Source organism: Gordionus sp. m RMFG-2023, chromosome 2, assembly GCF_954871325.1.
Source record: "Gordionus sp. m RMFG-2023 chromosome 2, tfGorSpeb1-WG-v2, whole genome shotgun sequence".
Classification (NCBI taxonomy): domain Eukaryota; kingdom Metazoa; phylum Nematomorpha; class Gordioida; order Chordodea; family Parachordodidae; genus Gordionus; species Gordionus sp. m RMFG-2023.
In genome coordinates this window covers 28,218,436-28,236,559 of record NC_088776.1, presented here as the reverse complement: position 1 = coordinate 28,236,559, position 18,124 = coordinate 28,218,436, and the positions used below count along the sequence as shown (strand labels likewise).

The window sequence follows — 18,124 nt, the reverse complement described above, 5'->3', positions numbered from 1 at the left end:
TAAAAAATCTGGATATTACGTCAAAATTGGGAGATCTGGCAACCCTGCTTTTAGAGCCCTAAATAGTTTAAGCATAGTTCTACACTATATATGCACAGATAACTATAGCCTTTCAAAAAATTGGTGGATGATTAATAACCCCTCATTGATTTCCCCAGTTTTGGACAGGGTAAGAAGAATCAGTTTTTAATACCATGAAAGAGCAAAGAGTTTGAAAAATGACCAATAACGAAGTTATACAGCTGTCACACGTGATTAGTCATGTCAAGAACATTTATAGTAGACATATAGTATATTCATTTTATCATTATACACTCATGGATTAATTTACTTGACAAATTTTTTATTAAATAGGTATAGTAATCGATGATTTAAAAAATTTTTTCTTTTCATTTTTTAGATATAATATATACACTTTTTTATAATGGTTGCTTATAATAAGTTATACAGAAACTCATTTTATATGAGTGTAAGTTAAAATTTATATTAGTATGATCTTTTAATTATTATTAGGCAAATACGTCTAATTCTTTTATTCTATATATTATATCAGATAGCATTAACAAATCTTCATATAAAAGCATTTCAAAATTAATATATGGTATGATAGATATGTTGAATTTAAATTTTTTATTGGTGGCAGATATTTAAAAAAAAGAGTTTTTCAAACAAGATAATTGATAAAAACTGTTAATATAAAATTTGTAATAAGATATTTATTTAAATATTTGGCAAATGAGTAAAATATTTAATCTAATTGTTTTGGATCAATAAATACACAGAATTTATATTTATGTTACAAAATTATAATGTTAATTTATTTAGGCATAGAATTGATTATTATATTAAATCAAAATTATATAATATTAATTATCATTTTTTATAATAAAAGCTTCACAACACTTTATTATGGATTAATTGAGTGCCATTAATAAATATGACTAGAAATATAAGTATGTTATTTTGAAAGTTATTTACAAAATCATATTGTGGATACTTTGATTGGATATTAATGCATATTACAAAATCCAATAATATAAATTACTTGTCAATTTACTTAATTAATATATCAATATATATGAAACACTACTAATGCCTGAATCAGATAACAACAAATTTATTGACAAATTATCATCTAATACATGTAATGGAACTTTTATTTTTAATAATGGATCAATACATGGCAATAATAATAATTACAAAATAAAAACGCCACAGAAGTTACTATCAGGGAATATATCCACCAATATATCTGATATTTTAGTAAAAGCTAAAGACACTTCAGACTATACATTTTTAGATGACAGTTCTTTAAATTCTTCTATTGATAATTCACTTATAAATATCACAAATCATTCTTCTTTGTTAACATTAGCCTCGTTAGCTACAAATGATTGGATTTTCAGGCATAATTCCAATACTGATCTCATAAGTGACAGTAATAAAGTAGTGGGCTTTAATGTTGAAAACAATATTTATTTTAATTCAGATTATTTAACAATTGATAATAATTATCATACTTCAAAAATAACTGATTATGATGACTTGAATATAGATGATTTTAGTAATATTGGAGATAAGATTAAGAATATTTATACAAATGAACCCCCACCAGTATCATCTAAAAATTCAATTAATTATAATGATTTAACAAACTGTGATATCATAAAATACTTTGCTTATAATGAAAAAAAAAAATTACAATTTTTACTAGACAAGATTACAAGACTAAAAAATGCATCTTCTTATTTACCACAACTATCTAATAATATCAAAAAGTTATACCAGTATAGACCAGATGTATTAATATCACATACAATTTTCTACTTTCCTTACATTAAAAATAATAAAAATTTATGTCTACCCAATTCTCAAATGAAAACTGACTTGACTTATCAAAACTATAGACTATATATTGATTATATCAAACACATCAATCATAGTGATAGTTCTATATTAAATATCAGTAACAACTGCAAAATTAATACAATAATTGGTAAACTTTGGCTCAATAAATTAAGAGATAAATCGTTTTGTAATTGTAAATTTTCTCAAGATCAGCATTCACAATCACTTTGCTTAAATCTCTCAACTCAGGCCAAATCTTTTGATATTCAAATGAAACATTACAAAAAGTTGCAATTGAAACGATTTCGTAAATCAATCTTACCTCACCACAAAACAATTTTAAACAACTATACAACTGAGGGCATAGAATTATCTGATAATGGCAGCAAGCCTAGAAGAAGGGGTAGAAGAAGAAAAGATTTTGAAATGACAAGGCTGCTTCTCTTGGAAACAAATAATACAAATAAAACAAAAAATATAGAAAATGACAGTACTAGTAATAAAAGATACATTACAAGGCTTTCTAAAAAAGTTATTGAGTCATCTGAGCTTCCACTTAAAAAGGCTGAAAAACAAAAGATTAGTAAAATTACCCATATGGCTCAATTTAATGAGCCTGACTTAAAAAAAATAAAATCAAATCAAGATATTGAATCTATGAAATATGATCTTGTAATAAATAGCGTTATAGATAAGATTCGTCATGTGGCTAAAGAAATTATTGAAAAGAATGCATCCACAACCAAAAAAGAGGAATTACATATAAATGATCCCCCACAGCAATCACAACCCTTAATTATACCTTACAGAAAGACTGCAAAAGAAGAGATTCCTCATTTTGAACATATCAAAGAAAATTTATACACATACAAAGAGGACAAGTTATTTTAGCATTTATTATTTTAAAAATATCACATTTCCTAAAACATTATTTTTAATTAAAATAAATAGGAAATTACATATTTATAATATTAAAAATGTGATCATTTTTAAACCATTTTGTTTTAATTATAAGGAATTCTGAAAAATCGGCCAGGAAACAAGCTAAAAGAATGATATGCACATGCACTTTGGATGATGATCGTATAATTGAAATCCAGAATGAAACCAATATCATCGGATGTAGTTCTGATTGTTTGAACCGTTTGTTAATGATAGAGTGGTAAATATCTTATATAAAATATAACTAATCTACAAATTTTCAATTTATCATAAATCCATATCTATGATTCCATAACAACAATTTACATATTTCATTTTGAAATAATCTGATTATTGATTAATTTAATTATAGTGGTATCTAAATATTGAATCGAATATTAAAATTTAAACCCTTTGACCACACATTTAAAAATGTTGAAAAAGATAGTTTACTATCAATTGTTTAAAATACATGGACCAATCCAATTGTTACATTAAAATACAGCTTTCATTTTAGTCACTCCAAAAATCATTTTATTTTTTAGTCCATTTTCCTAATTTTTTGAATGCCCCAAGATGGCTTATTTTTCTGGAATAGGTATAAAAAAAATACCATTCCCAAAAAATACATTGGTTTTTTTTAAAAATTTAACATGGCACTAAAAATTGCTTTTTTTTAAAGCTATTTAAATTATTCTTATTAAGTAAGGTAAAAAATAAATCAACAAGTAGGAAATAAGCTAGTACCTTCTTTAAAAGACAAGGAGATGTTAAACATATTTTTTATATAATATTTTTTAAACTTCTTTAATTTTCAATTTTTCATAGGTAGGAATTTTCATTATTTTTCTAGCAAAAACTCACATATGAGAACAAAAAATATGTTAACACCATTTTTTAAAATTATTTATACCATTTCAATTCAAACATCATAGGTAAAAATAATTTTTAATTTTTAATACCCCAATTTCTTTTGAATTTATTTCATATTAAAATGAACATATTTTTTTAAGGGGAATATTTACTGATAGTCAATCCACACTTATCACAACGCTTAAGAGGAAGTAATTGATATAGATTATAAAAAATAACCAGTTAATTATTTAAAATGAAAGTCGCACATGTCATTATCTAAATCATATTTTATAGGGCTATTCACAAATTTTTAACTGATGCGGTATTTTCCGAATTCATACAAAACCGATCCAATACCAATATTAAGCTTGATTTTTATTTACCATCCATCTTTGAATATATGTCATTAAAATATTAATATTTTATATGCAAAAAAATTCGCTAATTATAAACTAATTAAGTTTTTTTTATTCTACATATGTTAATCATCACATTTAAAATATGAATAGACATGTGAGCCCAAGTCTCAATCGGCGATGAGGGTTTTTTAAAATTTTCTATTGTCGTTCTTTGGTGCGCCGAATTAACGTCACCGAATGAATTTGCGGCAGCGTTGGCGGAGCTACATATTTAAAAAAAGGATTTGATTTATAATTCAAAAAAAAGGATTTAATTTATAATTCAATGTATTACATTTTTTTTAAAAATTTATTTGTGGTTCCAACATTGTTTATTTTTTAAATCATTTCTTGCCCTAGCCCTATATAAATTTATGTAATTCTCATTCTCTGAAATAGACTTATTACATCTAGAACCCTTCATGCCTGTCCTAAGCTCCGAGGACATGAAGGTTTATTTTTTCAGGGGACCTCTCAATAATCATCTCGTTTCATCGAAATGTCAATCAGAATTATATGTCATTTTTCATCTAACACGTTTCACTTCATTTACATAATTTTCATTTCCAAAATTAACAATTCCCTATGTTGAAATTTATATTAAGACGTTAACTTACATATATTATATCAGACTAAATAAAATATATATTATATTGTACATTTAGCCATAACAACTAGAATATTAATCTGTTATAACAGTTATGAAATGTTTTCATTTGATAATTTTTGTTTTTTATGTTTATAAAATGGTTTATAGCATGGAACCAAATTTAAAAATAATTTCTAAAATAATTAAGACTCAAGAATTTGAGATCAAAGAAGATAAAAATAGAAAATCTGAAATTTGGAAGAAATTTTTACTTAGGTGAAAAGTTCCATATTTTTAGTCATGCTCGGATCAGGCTAACAAAAAAATTGTGCTCGTGTTGGACTTGGACCCAAGATTTTTTTAAATTTGTGCTCGGGCTACAAAAAATTACTTTGTAGGACTTCAAACACATCACATTAGTAATAAATATTCTGTCGATTTTTATTAGAACAAATTTATATATAAATTTGAAATGAAAGTAAGAAATATAAATAAATTAATAATCAAATTTAGTTAAATTATAATTTTCATGAATAAATATTGTTTATCGAGATTGGTGGGGCATAATCTTTAAGCATTGAGTATTTATCCAGTATGATGGAAAATACTTTTTCGCAAGGTATACTAGTTGTAGGTATATAAAGGATTTTCCTAGCTAAATTAGCAAGTTTAGGAAGTTCTAGTCACTTTTTCCCCCAAAAGATTAGTGCATCCTGTTCTGGTATAGTATGTTTGCCAAGTAATATATGTCATTCTTGCTTTAGATTGCTAGTTTTATTTTAATCATTGCTGGAAGGAATGTTAACGAGCTATTTTAGTTATATGAATGGGGTGTATGCCTAATTGAATCTTACTTGCATTTCTGTCATGCTCTATAAGTTTTAAATGCTGAATTAAAATTTTTAATTATGTTCGAATTTTAAAATTCTGAAACAATTTTAAGATTTTGAAATCTTGAATCAAGTAGTGTCATAAATATCTAATATTCAAAATATTTTTAACAAATTTTTATTTTAAAAATATTATTATTATATAAAATAAATTACTTGCAGTTTGATGATTGTAAATTATGGATCTATTATATACTAATACAATTCTTATTAAAAATTTCTATCATAATATTTAAAACACTATAAAAATAAAAATACAAGATCATAATTGTGTTCCCTAAAAGGAACCATAATTATATCTAAAAATTTATATTTGAATTTTTTGACGTACATATAAAAATTCTTTGGCTTCGTTTCTAAAATGCTGAATTTTGTTACCAAGATTTTTTAAAATAGGTTAATAGCGAAAAATGTCCGTTTATGGTGGAATAAATAGGAAGTGGTTGAGATTTTTGTATTTATTCATCTTCTTTGTACCTGCTTGGATTAACGGAATTTAATTTACTTATTTTTTTATTTACAATCACATAACATGAGTTTCTTTTGAAAACAACAGAAAAACCTTTAATAAATAATTTTTGTGTTTTAGTCTAATAAAAAAAATTCTGCTTAAATAATATGCAATTTTTCTATTAGAAAATAGAGAATGAAGTATAATAATGTAAAAGATATAAAATAATAATATGTAAAAGAAAACATTATATTTAAAAAAATTAAATACTACCAGAGTCCTGTAAGCCCGATCCACAACATATCATATACAAAATATTGGCCCGACCTGTAACCGAAAAAATTTATTAGATTCATTTGGGTAACCCCGTGTGATATGAACCAATGTTTCGGATTGCCCTCTTTGAAATAAATGAAACTTGGCATGATGCATATTTATATTGTAAATTTAATCAAATCCAAATTTTAGAGCACTAACTCAACCATTTCCAATGGTATACCCCTTTAAAGTCGAAATTGCACAAATAATGATTTCATTAGATCTCATTTAGTTTAAAAATTACTATTGATAGTCACTAATTATATATATAATTTTGTATGTTGCCTTATAAGAAAACATTAAATAAAACCCCAGGGTTTTCTAATTTCCCGTTAAATTAAATTATTTTTAAAGGTATTGTTTTGGGTGCTAACACTCACCGGGAAGTTTATTACATTTACATTTAAATTTATTAAAAATTTCGAGAGTAAATTTTCTTTATTTAATTTTATGTTAATTATTCATTATTTTTAAAATAAAACAATATATATTATAGATGATGCTATGTTTAAAAATAATTTTAATGTATTTTCTTTTACTATACTATTAGAATTTTTCTGGACCTATCCTTGTTCGATCCAACCAATTCCAACTGGCTGGACTCGGTTAAAGTAGAGCTCTACTTTGTGTACTTTTTTAGGTTCAAGTCAGGTCCGAGATTTTTTTATAATAGTATATTTACCCAATTGATCTGATCCGACTTTTTTCAATGGTCAAATCCGAAATTTCGATTTTGTTCCAAAATTAAATAGAATTTATGAAAATATTGATATGTATTTTTTTTAGAATATAAAATGATAATTAATATAAAAGCACAAAAAACCTTCATTTTTGTTTATTGGACAAGTATCCTTAGCACCCGCTGTCCAAGCCTGTCGGTGACCAGGGTGTCATCTTAAAGCTCCGAAATTCATCTTACCATATGTTTTTACACATCAGTCATCGAAGAAAAACCTGAAAATTTTTACGTTCCTGGATTGAACCTGAGACCTTCTGTTTCCAAGCATACATCATAACCCACTGGGAGATCTTTATCTGGAGTGCTTTGACAAAAGAATCCCACACAAATTGGAAGGAAAAATCCATAGTACAACCAACTATTCTATATAGTTCGGAAACATGGCCAAGCAAAGAATCAGACGAGTAAAATCTACAAACTCTGGAGATGAGAATGCTGAGGATGATTGTTGGGGTATCAAGAAAGGATGAGGTGCGAAGTACAAGAATACTAGGAAGTTTAAAGGTAGTGCCTATTAAGACTAAGATAATGGTGAACAGACTTAGGTGGTATGGGACACAATGAGAAGGCCGAACTACTTAGGAAATAAGGTTGAGAGTTTGGAAGTGATGGGCAAACGTAAAAGAGAAAGGCCAAAACTTCAATGGGGCCATAAAGTTAGAACCAATATGAAGAAGTATAAATTAGATAAAAGAGATAGTATGAATAACATAAAGTGGAGAGAGATATTGAAGGTGCTTACTACCAGAAAAGGTGAAAGCTAAAGAGAAAAAAAACTTAAAAACATAGCATTTATTTAAGTATTAGGAATGAAAAAAAATAAAATTTGCAGCCTATTGTCCCAATTTCTTATTCAAATTGTAATGAGATAAAAAATTTTTTTAAGAATATATGAATAATAAATATATAATTATATATATTATTTTATTAAGGTCGTAAATTCTTAAAAAAAAATCTAGATACAAATTCTTTGTAAAATATAGTATCTTATTAAAAATATCAAAAATATACAAGATATTGTATCTTTTCCTAAATACAATAAGTTGATCAACTCGTTATTCAAAAAAAATGAATGTCACCTTTTAACCCAAATGCTATAAAGGGATTATGCAATTGGATGTGAACCAACAATAAGAATGGAGATCAATTAACAGATGTACATAAAGAAATGTCCTATATACCGAGTGATTAACGAGTTTTGAAATCTTCATAACTCTAAAATGCGTTTTTGTTTTTATGAATTTTTCATTTTATTAAAGAATATATTGAATTTAATATCTTCTAAATTTTTTGAAATTTAATTGAGACTTTTTTCAAAATTGAGAAAAATTAGAAAATTTAATAATCCAGTCCCATTGTATTGGACTATGGGCGCTCGTTTTTCTTCAAAATTTTTATAAAATAAAACAAGCATACTTTAAGATTCTTTAGTTCAATACAATTGTAGAATCAATATACATAAATATAAAGAAATATATATTTTTCTTGTTAAAACTTCTAACTATCTCATCTTTTATTGATTGAACGCCAACTTAATTTTTCTCTTTTTTATTTTGCAAAATTTTTCATAAATTTTTTTTTCAAGTTTGCCTTAAGATCCAAAAGGTTATAATAGCATATTTTTATAAATTTATGTCCTTGATAATACAGGGGATTTAGATCAGGACTTATTTTCGGAATATGATTCTCATATTTCGAAGTCCGTTTATAGCTCGTTGAACTGAACGAATATTCCTAGTTTTCCTATGGAAAGGAATCAAACTTGGTGCATTCCAATTTCATCATGGAATCATTTTACCCATATTAGATCTTCTTTTGATAATATTTTTAATTTGTACTATTTTTTTTTCCGGTCATGGTATACTTTATTTGAATATTTACTGATATGATATGATGTCAAAATATATTAGCAAATAATTAATTTTTTAAAAGGTAAAATAAATAAAGGTGATATTTTGGGTGTTATTGTTTATCACCTTAATATTTTGTGTTATAGTTTATTATTAGGAAAATAATTTGAAAAATACGAGAACCTGCTATAGTCCAATATAATGGGAACCCATTTAGTTCTTTTTTGAAAAGAAATTAATTATATGTCTTGGTTTGTTTTTGTCAAATTTTAGTATTTTTTATATCCATTTTTTGAAAGACGGCTAAATCAAATTTAAAAAAAATTTCGAGTATATTAAGTTTTATATTCTATAATAAAATATGAAATTTCATAAAAAAATAAATGATGCGTTTTTTAGATTTATCAAGATTTTAAGTGGCTTAACTGAAAAAAATTTCAAATAAATGATACGAAATCTTTGAGATAAACTATCCCAAAACTTTTCAAATCGTTTAGAGTTTTTTTAAGCCATCTAAAATAAAACGATATATCGACAACTGTAATAAAGATAATATTTTGCTATATCATTTTTATGAGTATAATTTAGATATCATTATAGAAAGAATTCTAAACAGTCAACAAATCGAAATCATCCAATTTTTGTATACTGTGCCTAAAAGACAATTCAAAATGTTGGACAGCAAAATATAAATTAATATATTTTTAGGGGTGACCGATACCACTTTTTAGAGGCCGAACCGATACCAATTTTAAATTTGATATCTGTTAATTAATGATTCGATATTAAAAATCTGATTTTGTTCATCACACTTAATATATTTTGATTCTTTAATGTGTCCATCTACTTTTCGTATATATATATTAGAGGTCTCCAATGGACAGGTTTAACCCGAACTCTCTCCAGTCCCTTTTAAAAAATAAAAATTTAATTCACCCGCCAGTCCAGGGTTTTATTTTCAAAATTCACCCGCTCACCGATTTATCTACAAATTTTGAATAACCCGCCCCTTTTAGTGAATTTTACTTATAAAATATGTAATATTTTTAAAAAATATCGGTGCATGACTATATATTTTAATAATGATTATTTTATTCAATCATTAATATATAATTGTTTAATAAAATTAAATTATCTAATTCTCAGAGATCTACAAAATGAATTTATTTTGCCCCAAGTCCGCTCTCGTTCCGTGAATTTTTTTAAATCCCGTCCCGGTTCGTGGCCTGTTAAGCCCCGAGGCCCGAATTTAAAAAAAGGCTGATAGGTAAGAGGAAAAAATTTTAAACAACTATTTTATTCTATATTTTAATGTAAATTTAAATATCAGCAATAACTTACACAATTTTATTATGTTTAATATTATAATTACAAAATTTGATAAGAATTAGAGGGCTGCAGTGAGTGGGTTTTAGCCAGTTCTGGGCGGGCGTGATCGGGTTGTCTAAAATATTAACATTGGGCGGGTATAAATAAATAAAGAGCCAAACCAGTCATTAAAATAATTTTTAGGCGGGTTTAACATAAACGGGTGGATGGGTAAATTTAAAAAAATAAAATAAGTGGGCGAGTTATAAAATTTTAAATGTGGGCTGGCACCCGCCCATTGCAGACCTCGAATAAGAATAGTTTCCCATCTTTTTTTTTAAAAAAATTTTTCCTATTAGAAACTTATAATTATGATATTCAATCAAGCAAAAAAAATGAAAAATAGGAAAGAAATATAAAATGACGGCTTATAATTGATAGATTTCATTGGCCTTAAGGGCAAATTTTACTAGTGGCCTCATTTTTAGGGGGGGTGGATAGGGGTCTGTCTCTATGACCCTATTTTCCAGTCTTTAACCGTGTTGCCTTTAAAAGTTTATTCTTTTTACGTTTTTTTATCATTCTTAGTTTTTTGGCAAAAACATATCCAAAGCAATGTATTAAAAATTATTGCAGCTAGAGATGCAGGATAGTTTAAAAAATTATAACAGACCGATTTGGGCAATTCATACATTAGAATATTTCGGGCGGGCTGCACACTATACATAAAAAATTAGGAAATCTGATTATTCTTAAAATTTTAATAGGCCAGCTTAGGCATTCAATTTTAGAAATATATTATTGAATTTTAAGCTAATATTTTGATTACTATTTGAAAATAAATTACAATGTATGTTTATTTCTTTGTATTTTAAGCTGCGATGTAAACCCTCCTTCTAAAAATATGGGTTCGGGCTTGGGTTCAGTGAAAAATCTCTGAACCCGATTGGGGTTCAGGGTTCGGAGACCAGAAAAATAATGACTTATTAAAATTAGTTAACATTATTTTTTTTAAATTTATTTTTATTAGTATTGCCATAAAAATATATTATCATCATAATTATAATATATTCATGATTTTGTCATACTATCAATTTAATAATCCACAAACAACAATATCCTAAATAGATATTATTATATATTATCATCATTTATAAAAATACTTTTTAAATCTGCTTTGCTGGGTAAAATTTAAAAATTTTTACGAAAAATGGCCGACTCTTAAGTATAACAAAAATGATTCCAATGAAAAAAATGATCGATCTTTTTAAAATTAATATTTTTTTTGAATAAAAAAACAATTGTTTTAAATAGGAAATATTTTATAAATGAAAATCGTAAATTACATGTTTTTTATATATTATTTTTTACATATAAATTTAAAATAAGTAAAATAAAAGTTTAAAATTAAAAAAATTTTTTTTAAAAAGAAGTTGACCCTGAACCCTAAATTTTAAAAAAGGGTTCGGGTTTGTGTTGAGCGAAATATCGAGGGTTCGGGTTCAGAGTTTGGGTTCGGATTCTCATCCCTGATTTTAAGAACTAAATTTATATAGTAAATTCACAAGAAATTGAACAAGTTATATATGATGATCCAATTACAAATACACGATATAGATATAAAACAAAATTGATTTACAAAACGGTTGTTGTAGGAAAAAATAGATAGCCATAGAGGAGAAGTATAAGCGCCTTAACTCATTAATCACCAATAGTTTTGTTAAATGTTCTATAGCTGATTTTTAAAGACGGCTAACTCAGTATCTTATTCAGAAATAAATTAAGCAAACCTGGAGATTTTGCTCTATGGTGGTATAAAGGTTTGAACATATATTAGCAAAATTTTTTGGTTTAGACAATATTTTTAGGTAAAATATTGATATGCCGTTTTTTAAAATCCAAATCGAGCCATTTAACAACACTAATTAATCACCAATGTTTGATTTTTGAAACATCAATCTTTTGTTATATAATTTATAAATTTAAAAAAGGTGTGGTCTGTCTTGCCATATCTTTTTCTTTCTAAAAATGCAAACTGTTAAATTTATAAGCTTTTAATATTTGCAGATTTTATTATTTTTTTGCATAAAAAATTAAAATAAAATTATTATAGATAAAATTTTAATTTTTAAAAAAATTCTAATAATTCATATGCTAAACTATAACTCTTTAAAATATTAGCCTCAGAGATATTCATTTCCCGAAGATATATGGTAAAATATCTTTAATTCCATTTTTCATACATTTTAAATAACAATATCTAAATTTCAAATATTTTTTAGACTTTTTATAGCCAGCATAAAATTCTACCATTTAAAAAACACATTATTAGTCAAGATGAAGATGTAGATTCATATTTTATCTATAAAAAAAATATATAAAAATCGCATTCAAAAAATTAAACTATATTTACATTTAGCCAACAATTTTGATTTCCATAAGACTGTTAAATTAACGAAAATTAGGTTATTTTTAGATATCATTGGTCGAAATATACAACAATTTGAGATATTCAAAAAATATTTAAGTCTGGATGAACATATGAGCCCCTGTTAAGGTAACCAAAAAAGGTCTAAATGTGAGAAAAGCCTGTAAAATTTGGTGTAAAAGTTCTTTACTTTTGATATTTATACAGGTAAGAGTAACAATAAGACTAGTCCTCTTGTTGTTAGAGTTCTGAGAAAGTTATCAGTTAATATTTCTATCATTCAAGAACACTTCCACAGATTTATGCAGAATGTTAGGAGTGAATGTTTAGGTTGTACAGGAACAATCCATATAAATTGAAAAATGTCCGCTGGATCAAAAACTAATGAAAAAAAGGCATGGAGGTCTTATGAAACCTTCATTGATAAGATTGCTTTGTGTTATTGGAATGATAATAATCCAGTAGTAGTTGTGAATAAGCATCAAAGAATATTTCCTCTAAATAAAGTCAAGCGATTGAGTTCTAAACACAAGATTATATTAATATTGATCAACCAAATGTGATTACCTCATAATATATGAGAGGAATTGGTGGGGGAATATGTCTCACCTCAGAATATTTATTGTGAGATCTATAATTGGAATTGCACCTGAAAAACAATACCATCTCGGACAATTATGATGCCCAATTGATTTAATCCTAGAGGTAGAGAAAAGTCTTATGTCAATTGAAGCCAGTCATCAAGATCTTTGCAAATGGTGCAAGATAAATACGACACATAAGTGTGATAAATGTGATGGATGTACTGATTCATAAATATAAATTGCTCAAAACTATTTAACCAAAAAAATGAACTCGCTACCTCACAATGTTTGATCCTTGGAATATAAAAAATCACATAAAGATTTTTTTTTTGAAATTTTGTTATATAGATAGGTTTATACTAATGTATTAATAAAGGAAAATAAAATTTATAAAAAGTTTTTTATGTCTTTAATATCTTGGTATCTAACCGGTTTTGACATTTTGGAAAAATATTTGATATAGGTATTGAAAATGTGATAGCCGGAAAATTCGTACAATAAAATCCAACTAGCAGGAGTGGACTTATCGTAAAAATTTAACAGGCCGGGTTTTGCAGATTTATTCCAACTATTATATTTTTAATAAAGAGAAAGACTAGTATGATACGATAGGTCTATATTTTATTTTAAGAATTGCACACACGATATCATGCGTATCGAAGATATAAAATTATACATATTTCGCCAAAAATCTTAGCACGGTCAGGTGCACATATAAAATATTGTATATAACAATTAAAATAAATTACATATTATGATTGACGGGATAACAATGCTAACTCGAATTTAAACCTATAGCATTAAGATTTAAAATTTGGTAATAAGATGTATTTTTCTATCTAATTTCTTACATATGTTCATCTTTTGAAAAAAATTTCTGGTTTGATATATTTTGACAAAAAACCGTTTTTCTTGAGTGGGCTCATTTTAGGAACATCTTACATTTCAATTATTCTTCTTCTTTCTGACTATTCTTAATATTTTATTTCAAATAACACAGAAACAATTTATTAAATTCTATAATACATCATATTAATATTATGTATTGAGAATATATGTCATTTTACCTTTGTTTATTTGAAGAATTGCACTCGATGGCTAATAAAAAAAATAAGTTTAAAGACTCCGAGGAGAATAAAAATTATTTTAAGATTTATGATATAATATATTAAATTATAAATCATAATTTTTGCAATATATTTATATTAAGGGAAAATTCGGGAAATTTCCCTACCTTTACATATTTAAATAGATGTCAAAATTGTAATATTATGTTCAATTAAACAATATAGTTAAGTTCGATTTTAACCTTTTATTCTGATGCTTAGCCACTTTACCCTAGATATAAGGTAAAATGGCAAAAATGACAACTTCAGATAATTAATCGCAGCTCCTAAAGTATTATAGGTTGAGAGCTACATTTTTTTTATTTTGTGGATGAGTAATTTGACTACATATTTATATAATTTGTTCTGTTTTGTTAGTTTCAAAATATTATTGTAAAAATGCAAAATACCAATCGTTTTACCCAGTCTCCTCTAAAATGACACATATTGCACAGATAATTTTACTTATATAAAATTCACAGTTATAATAAATTATTTATTAATATGATTTAATTTTTAAGTTAATTAATGATGCATTAACTTGGAACGTTGACACAAATAAACAAGAATTTTTTCTAGTTAAATTTACACCAAAATTTTTCTTTCAACACATCAATAGAAATGTCTCAATTTATTTTGTCCGATATTAGCCCTAAGCACATTTTTTTATGATTTTTATTTTGCCAAAAAAATTTCACAATTCACTTGAGTTAGTTTTTAAAATACATTCATAAAAAAGGATAAACATATTCCACTAGCATATGCAGGATTGTAATGAGATTATTGTTTTAAAAAAATTATCGCCTACATATTTTTAAAAAAATATTGTTTATAATATTATGTTATATGGCTGAGATACGGGCCTCTAAAGGTAAAAAAATGGGGCATTTTGGGCAAAATACATTCCCTTTAATTTTAGGAATCTTTGGATATAATTGATCTATAAGCGTCATTTAAATTTCTTTGTATAGCCTAATGATAGGCCTTTAAAATTATATAATGTTGAATATTGTTTAAAAAAAATTAAAGTTGAAAAACCAGATATAGAAAAGCGGAAACAATCATAAAATAAAATTGGTTTTTTTTTCTTTTAAATTTTTATTATTTAATAAATATTAAAAATTTAAAGTTTGGCCGAGCTCTGGTGTAGGAGATTTGGCATTTTAATCAATAGTCAATTGTAAAAATTTGAATAAATATTTGATAAATCATTAAATATATATTTTCCAAAGCTTTTATGTAAAATATTTACTTCATTCCTAAAATTTACCATTTTTTTTAAACAGTAGATTACTTACAACCCATTAAATTTGGATAAACATATACTTCATGAAGGTCTAAAAATGCACTTTCTTATAGGATTGACCAGAATAAATAATAAAATTTGCAGTATCTGTCGTAAAGATTAAATGCCCCTAACCAGATATTTCACGAGGATTATATTATGTGAACATCCAAATGACTCATTACCATTAATGGGCGAAGAGACATCAATTAAGAAACATTAGCGAAAAAAGACAGCCTATTTAAAAAAATAGAAATTTAAGAAAAAATTAGGGAAGATGTTTTGGAAATTTTTTCAGAAGATAATTTTATTATTATCAATGAATGTTTAAAAAATATATTTTGCAAAGCACATTTTCGAAATGAATAATTCATATTGACGGTTTTACCAATTTCTTGGACCCTAAAAACAATAAGAATTTTTGACGGCTGAAATCATGTCAAGGATAGTAAAAAAATTTGTCAGGTGTCCAAAAATTTCGTTTTTAAAATTATTTATCATGGAATAATGATATAAGTTTTCGACAATTGGTAGGTTGGGAATGGATATATAATAAATTATATTTTCTGATTGAACTTGTAAATTCATTCCTTATTAGTGTTTGAGTGAGAAGTAAAGTTAATTCAATTCAGGGCATTATTCTTGCATCTTTACTCTCCTCGTATAAGGATCGATCATATTGATGGCTTACCAGCCAATCAAAGAATCTTGAAACATTAAAACTAATAATAGATGTTGGCTTTATTCAAAAATATAAATAGATGTTGGCTTTATTCAAAAATAAAAATTGATGTTGCTTTATTCAAATCATGTCTGTCTCTGGGTTGACAAATTATGACCCAAGCAACATAAAATATTAAACTGCAGATATATACATGCATTTTATATTATTTAGAATATTATAATTTAGCCCAGAACCAGAAGATACACCTTATTATCATATTTTTTTATTTTATAATATCCTTCCTTAAACCACATTTGCAAAAAATCCTTTTACAAAACATTATACAATAAGATGGTTAAAAAATCAATATTATTTCATTTGCGTTTATTTTTTTTTGATATATTTTTTTATTGTTGATTTTTTTAAAAAGAGCCTTTTTTCAATTGAATATAATATAGCTAAATCAATTTACATGAATAATGCAAGGTAGGCTACTCTTTTTATGGCATCATGTATCAGAGCTAAGATAATGCATCATTTAAATTTAACGTACATTTACATTGCTTATAATTTATTTGTATTTGATTATACACGAACTTATTTATTCTTTTATAAATTTTTTGTTTACAACCTTTTTTCATTACTCGAGGCATTGAGTAGGTAGGTAGGGATAATAATTCCCGTTAAAATTTTATAATATAAAGAATTGCTTCAATATTGATAACCAAAATTTAAAAAGAATGTTAATTTTTTTAAAAATAAATTTATGAACTAAACGAAACAGTTAATTCTCCAAAGACAATGTGGGCTAGATCTGAATTTTATAGGAAAACTACTAGTTATATGTTATATAGTGTCATCTTTTGAAAAGTAAGAGTTTCTAATTACTAAAAAGGTAACTAGTTACATTTATTTACAAACTAGTTATACTTAGTTACAAACAAGTTATTGTACTTTGTAAAAAGGTTATATAACCATTTTTAATTTTTTTATTTAAAAATTTTTTTTACGAATTTTAGACAAAGGAATCTTTATTAAAATATGAATTAATTACCGATATAATTCACGGAAAAATATACCGCAATTATTTATATTGAAAGATTAAAATTTATAAATAACATTTGCACCCCCAGTAATATATAAATAACAGGTTTATCCCAAAATATATATTCTATAAAGGTTTAATATCATTATCAAGTATATATTTTAGTCACATTTCTTCTTATTTCAACAAAAAAATTAATATTGAGTATGTTTTTATTAATTGATAATATTTAAATCTATATATTTGGAATAACCATTAAATTTGCAGTTTAATGATGTATATATCGATAAAAATAATGTTAAAAAATGATTTTTTTTTATATTAAACTGTAACGAAAAGAAAAATATATATTGGAGTATTAACAAAAAGTTTAAAACAATAAAGTTTATTTGCTAAATATAGCAGGCAGAGATATATGATTAAATGTTTAAACAAGGGACTGGTATATATAATTTATAATGATTTGTTATATGGCGGCAAAATCTCTGATTCTTATCAAATTTTATTTACCCATATTCAGTAATCGTATTTAACTAATAATTTTGCTTATCACTAATAATCATATTTATAACGAAAAGCAACTGTATCATATTAAAAGGTTAGGAAGAACGTTTAAAATAATTTTTAATTAAAGGGGGAATTATTTTTGAAAAAGTAATCGTGGAATTGACGAGGCAGGAGAAATTAGGGTATATTCGATTTTTTTTTGTAAAAACCCTCATTGCGTCTATATTTTTCATTTTATCTTTAATTTTCATACCAATTTTAGAAATTTATTTTGCTTAACTTTTTATTTATAGTTTGTCTACTAAACTGATTGAAGCAGAACTAAAATAATAAGTACT

General features: G+C 25.5%; 1 protein-coding gene across 2 annotated transcripts in view; it reads left to right on the top strand.

Annotated features, from left to right (window-relative positions):
* Positions 1-327: 327 nt before the first annotated feature.
* The window catches only part of LOC135923145 (uncharacterized), a 69,270-nt gene continuing 51,473 nt past the window's right edge, over positions 328-18,124 (top strand). Inside the window, exons 1-3 of one of the 2 annotated variants that reach the window (XM_065457734.1) lie at positions 328-354; positions 893-2,729; positions 2,864-3,010. In XM_065457734.1, coding sequence (XP_065313806.1) covers positions 1,093-2,729; positions 2,864-3,010 — 1,784 coding nt within the window. In that variant the 5' untranslated portion in view covers positions 328-354; positions 893-1,092. The remainder of the gene's footprint in view (positions 355-892; positions 2,730-2,863; positions 3,011-18,124) is intronic. The other variant, XR_010571139.1, reaches the window with a different exon arrangement.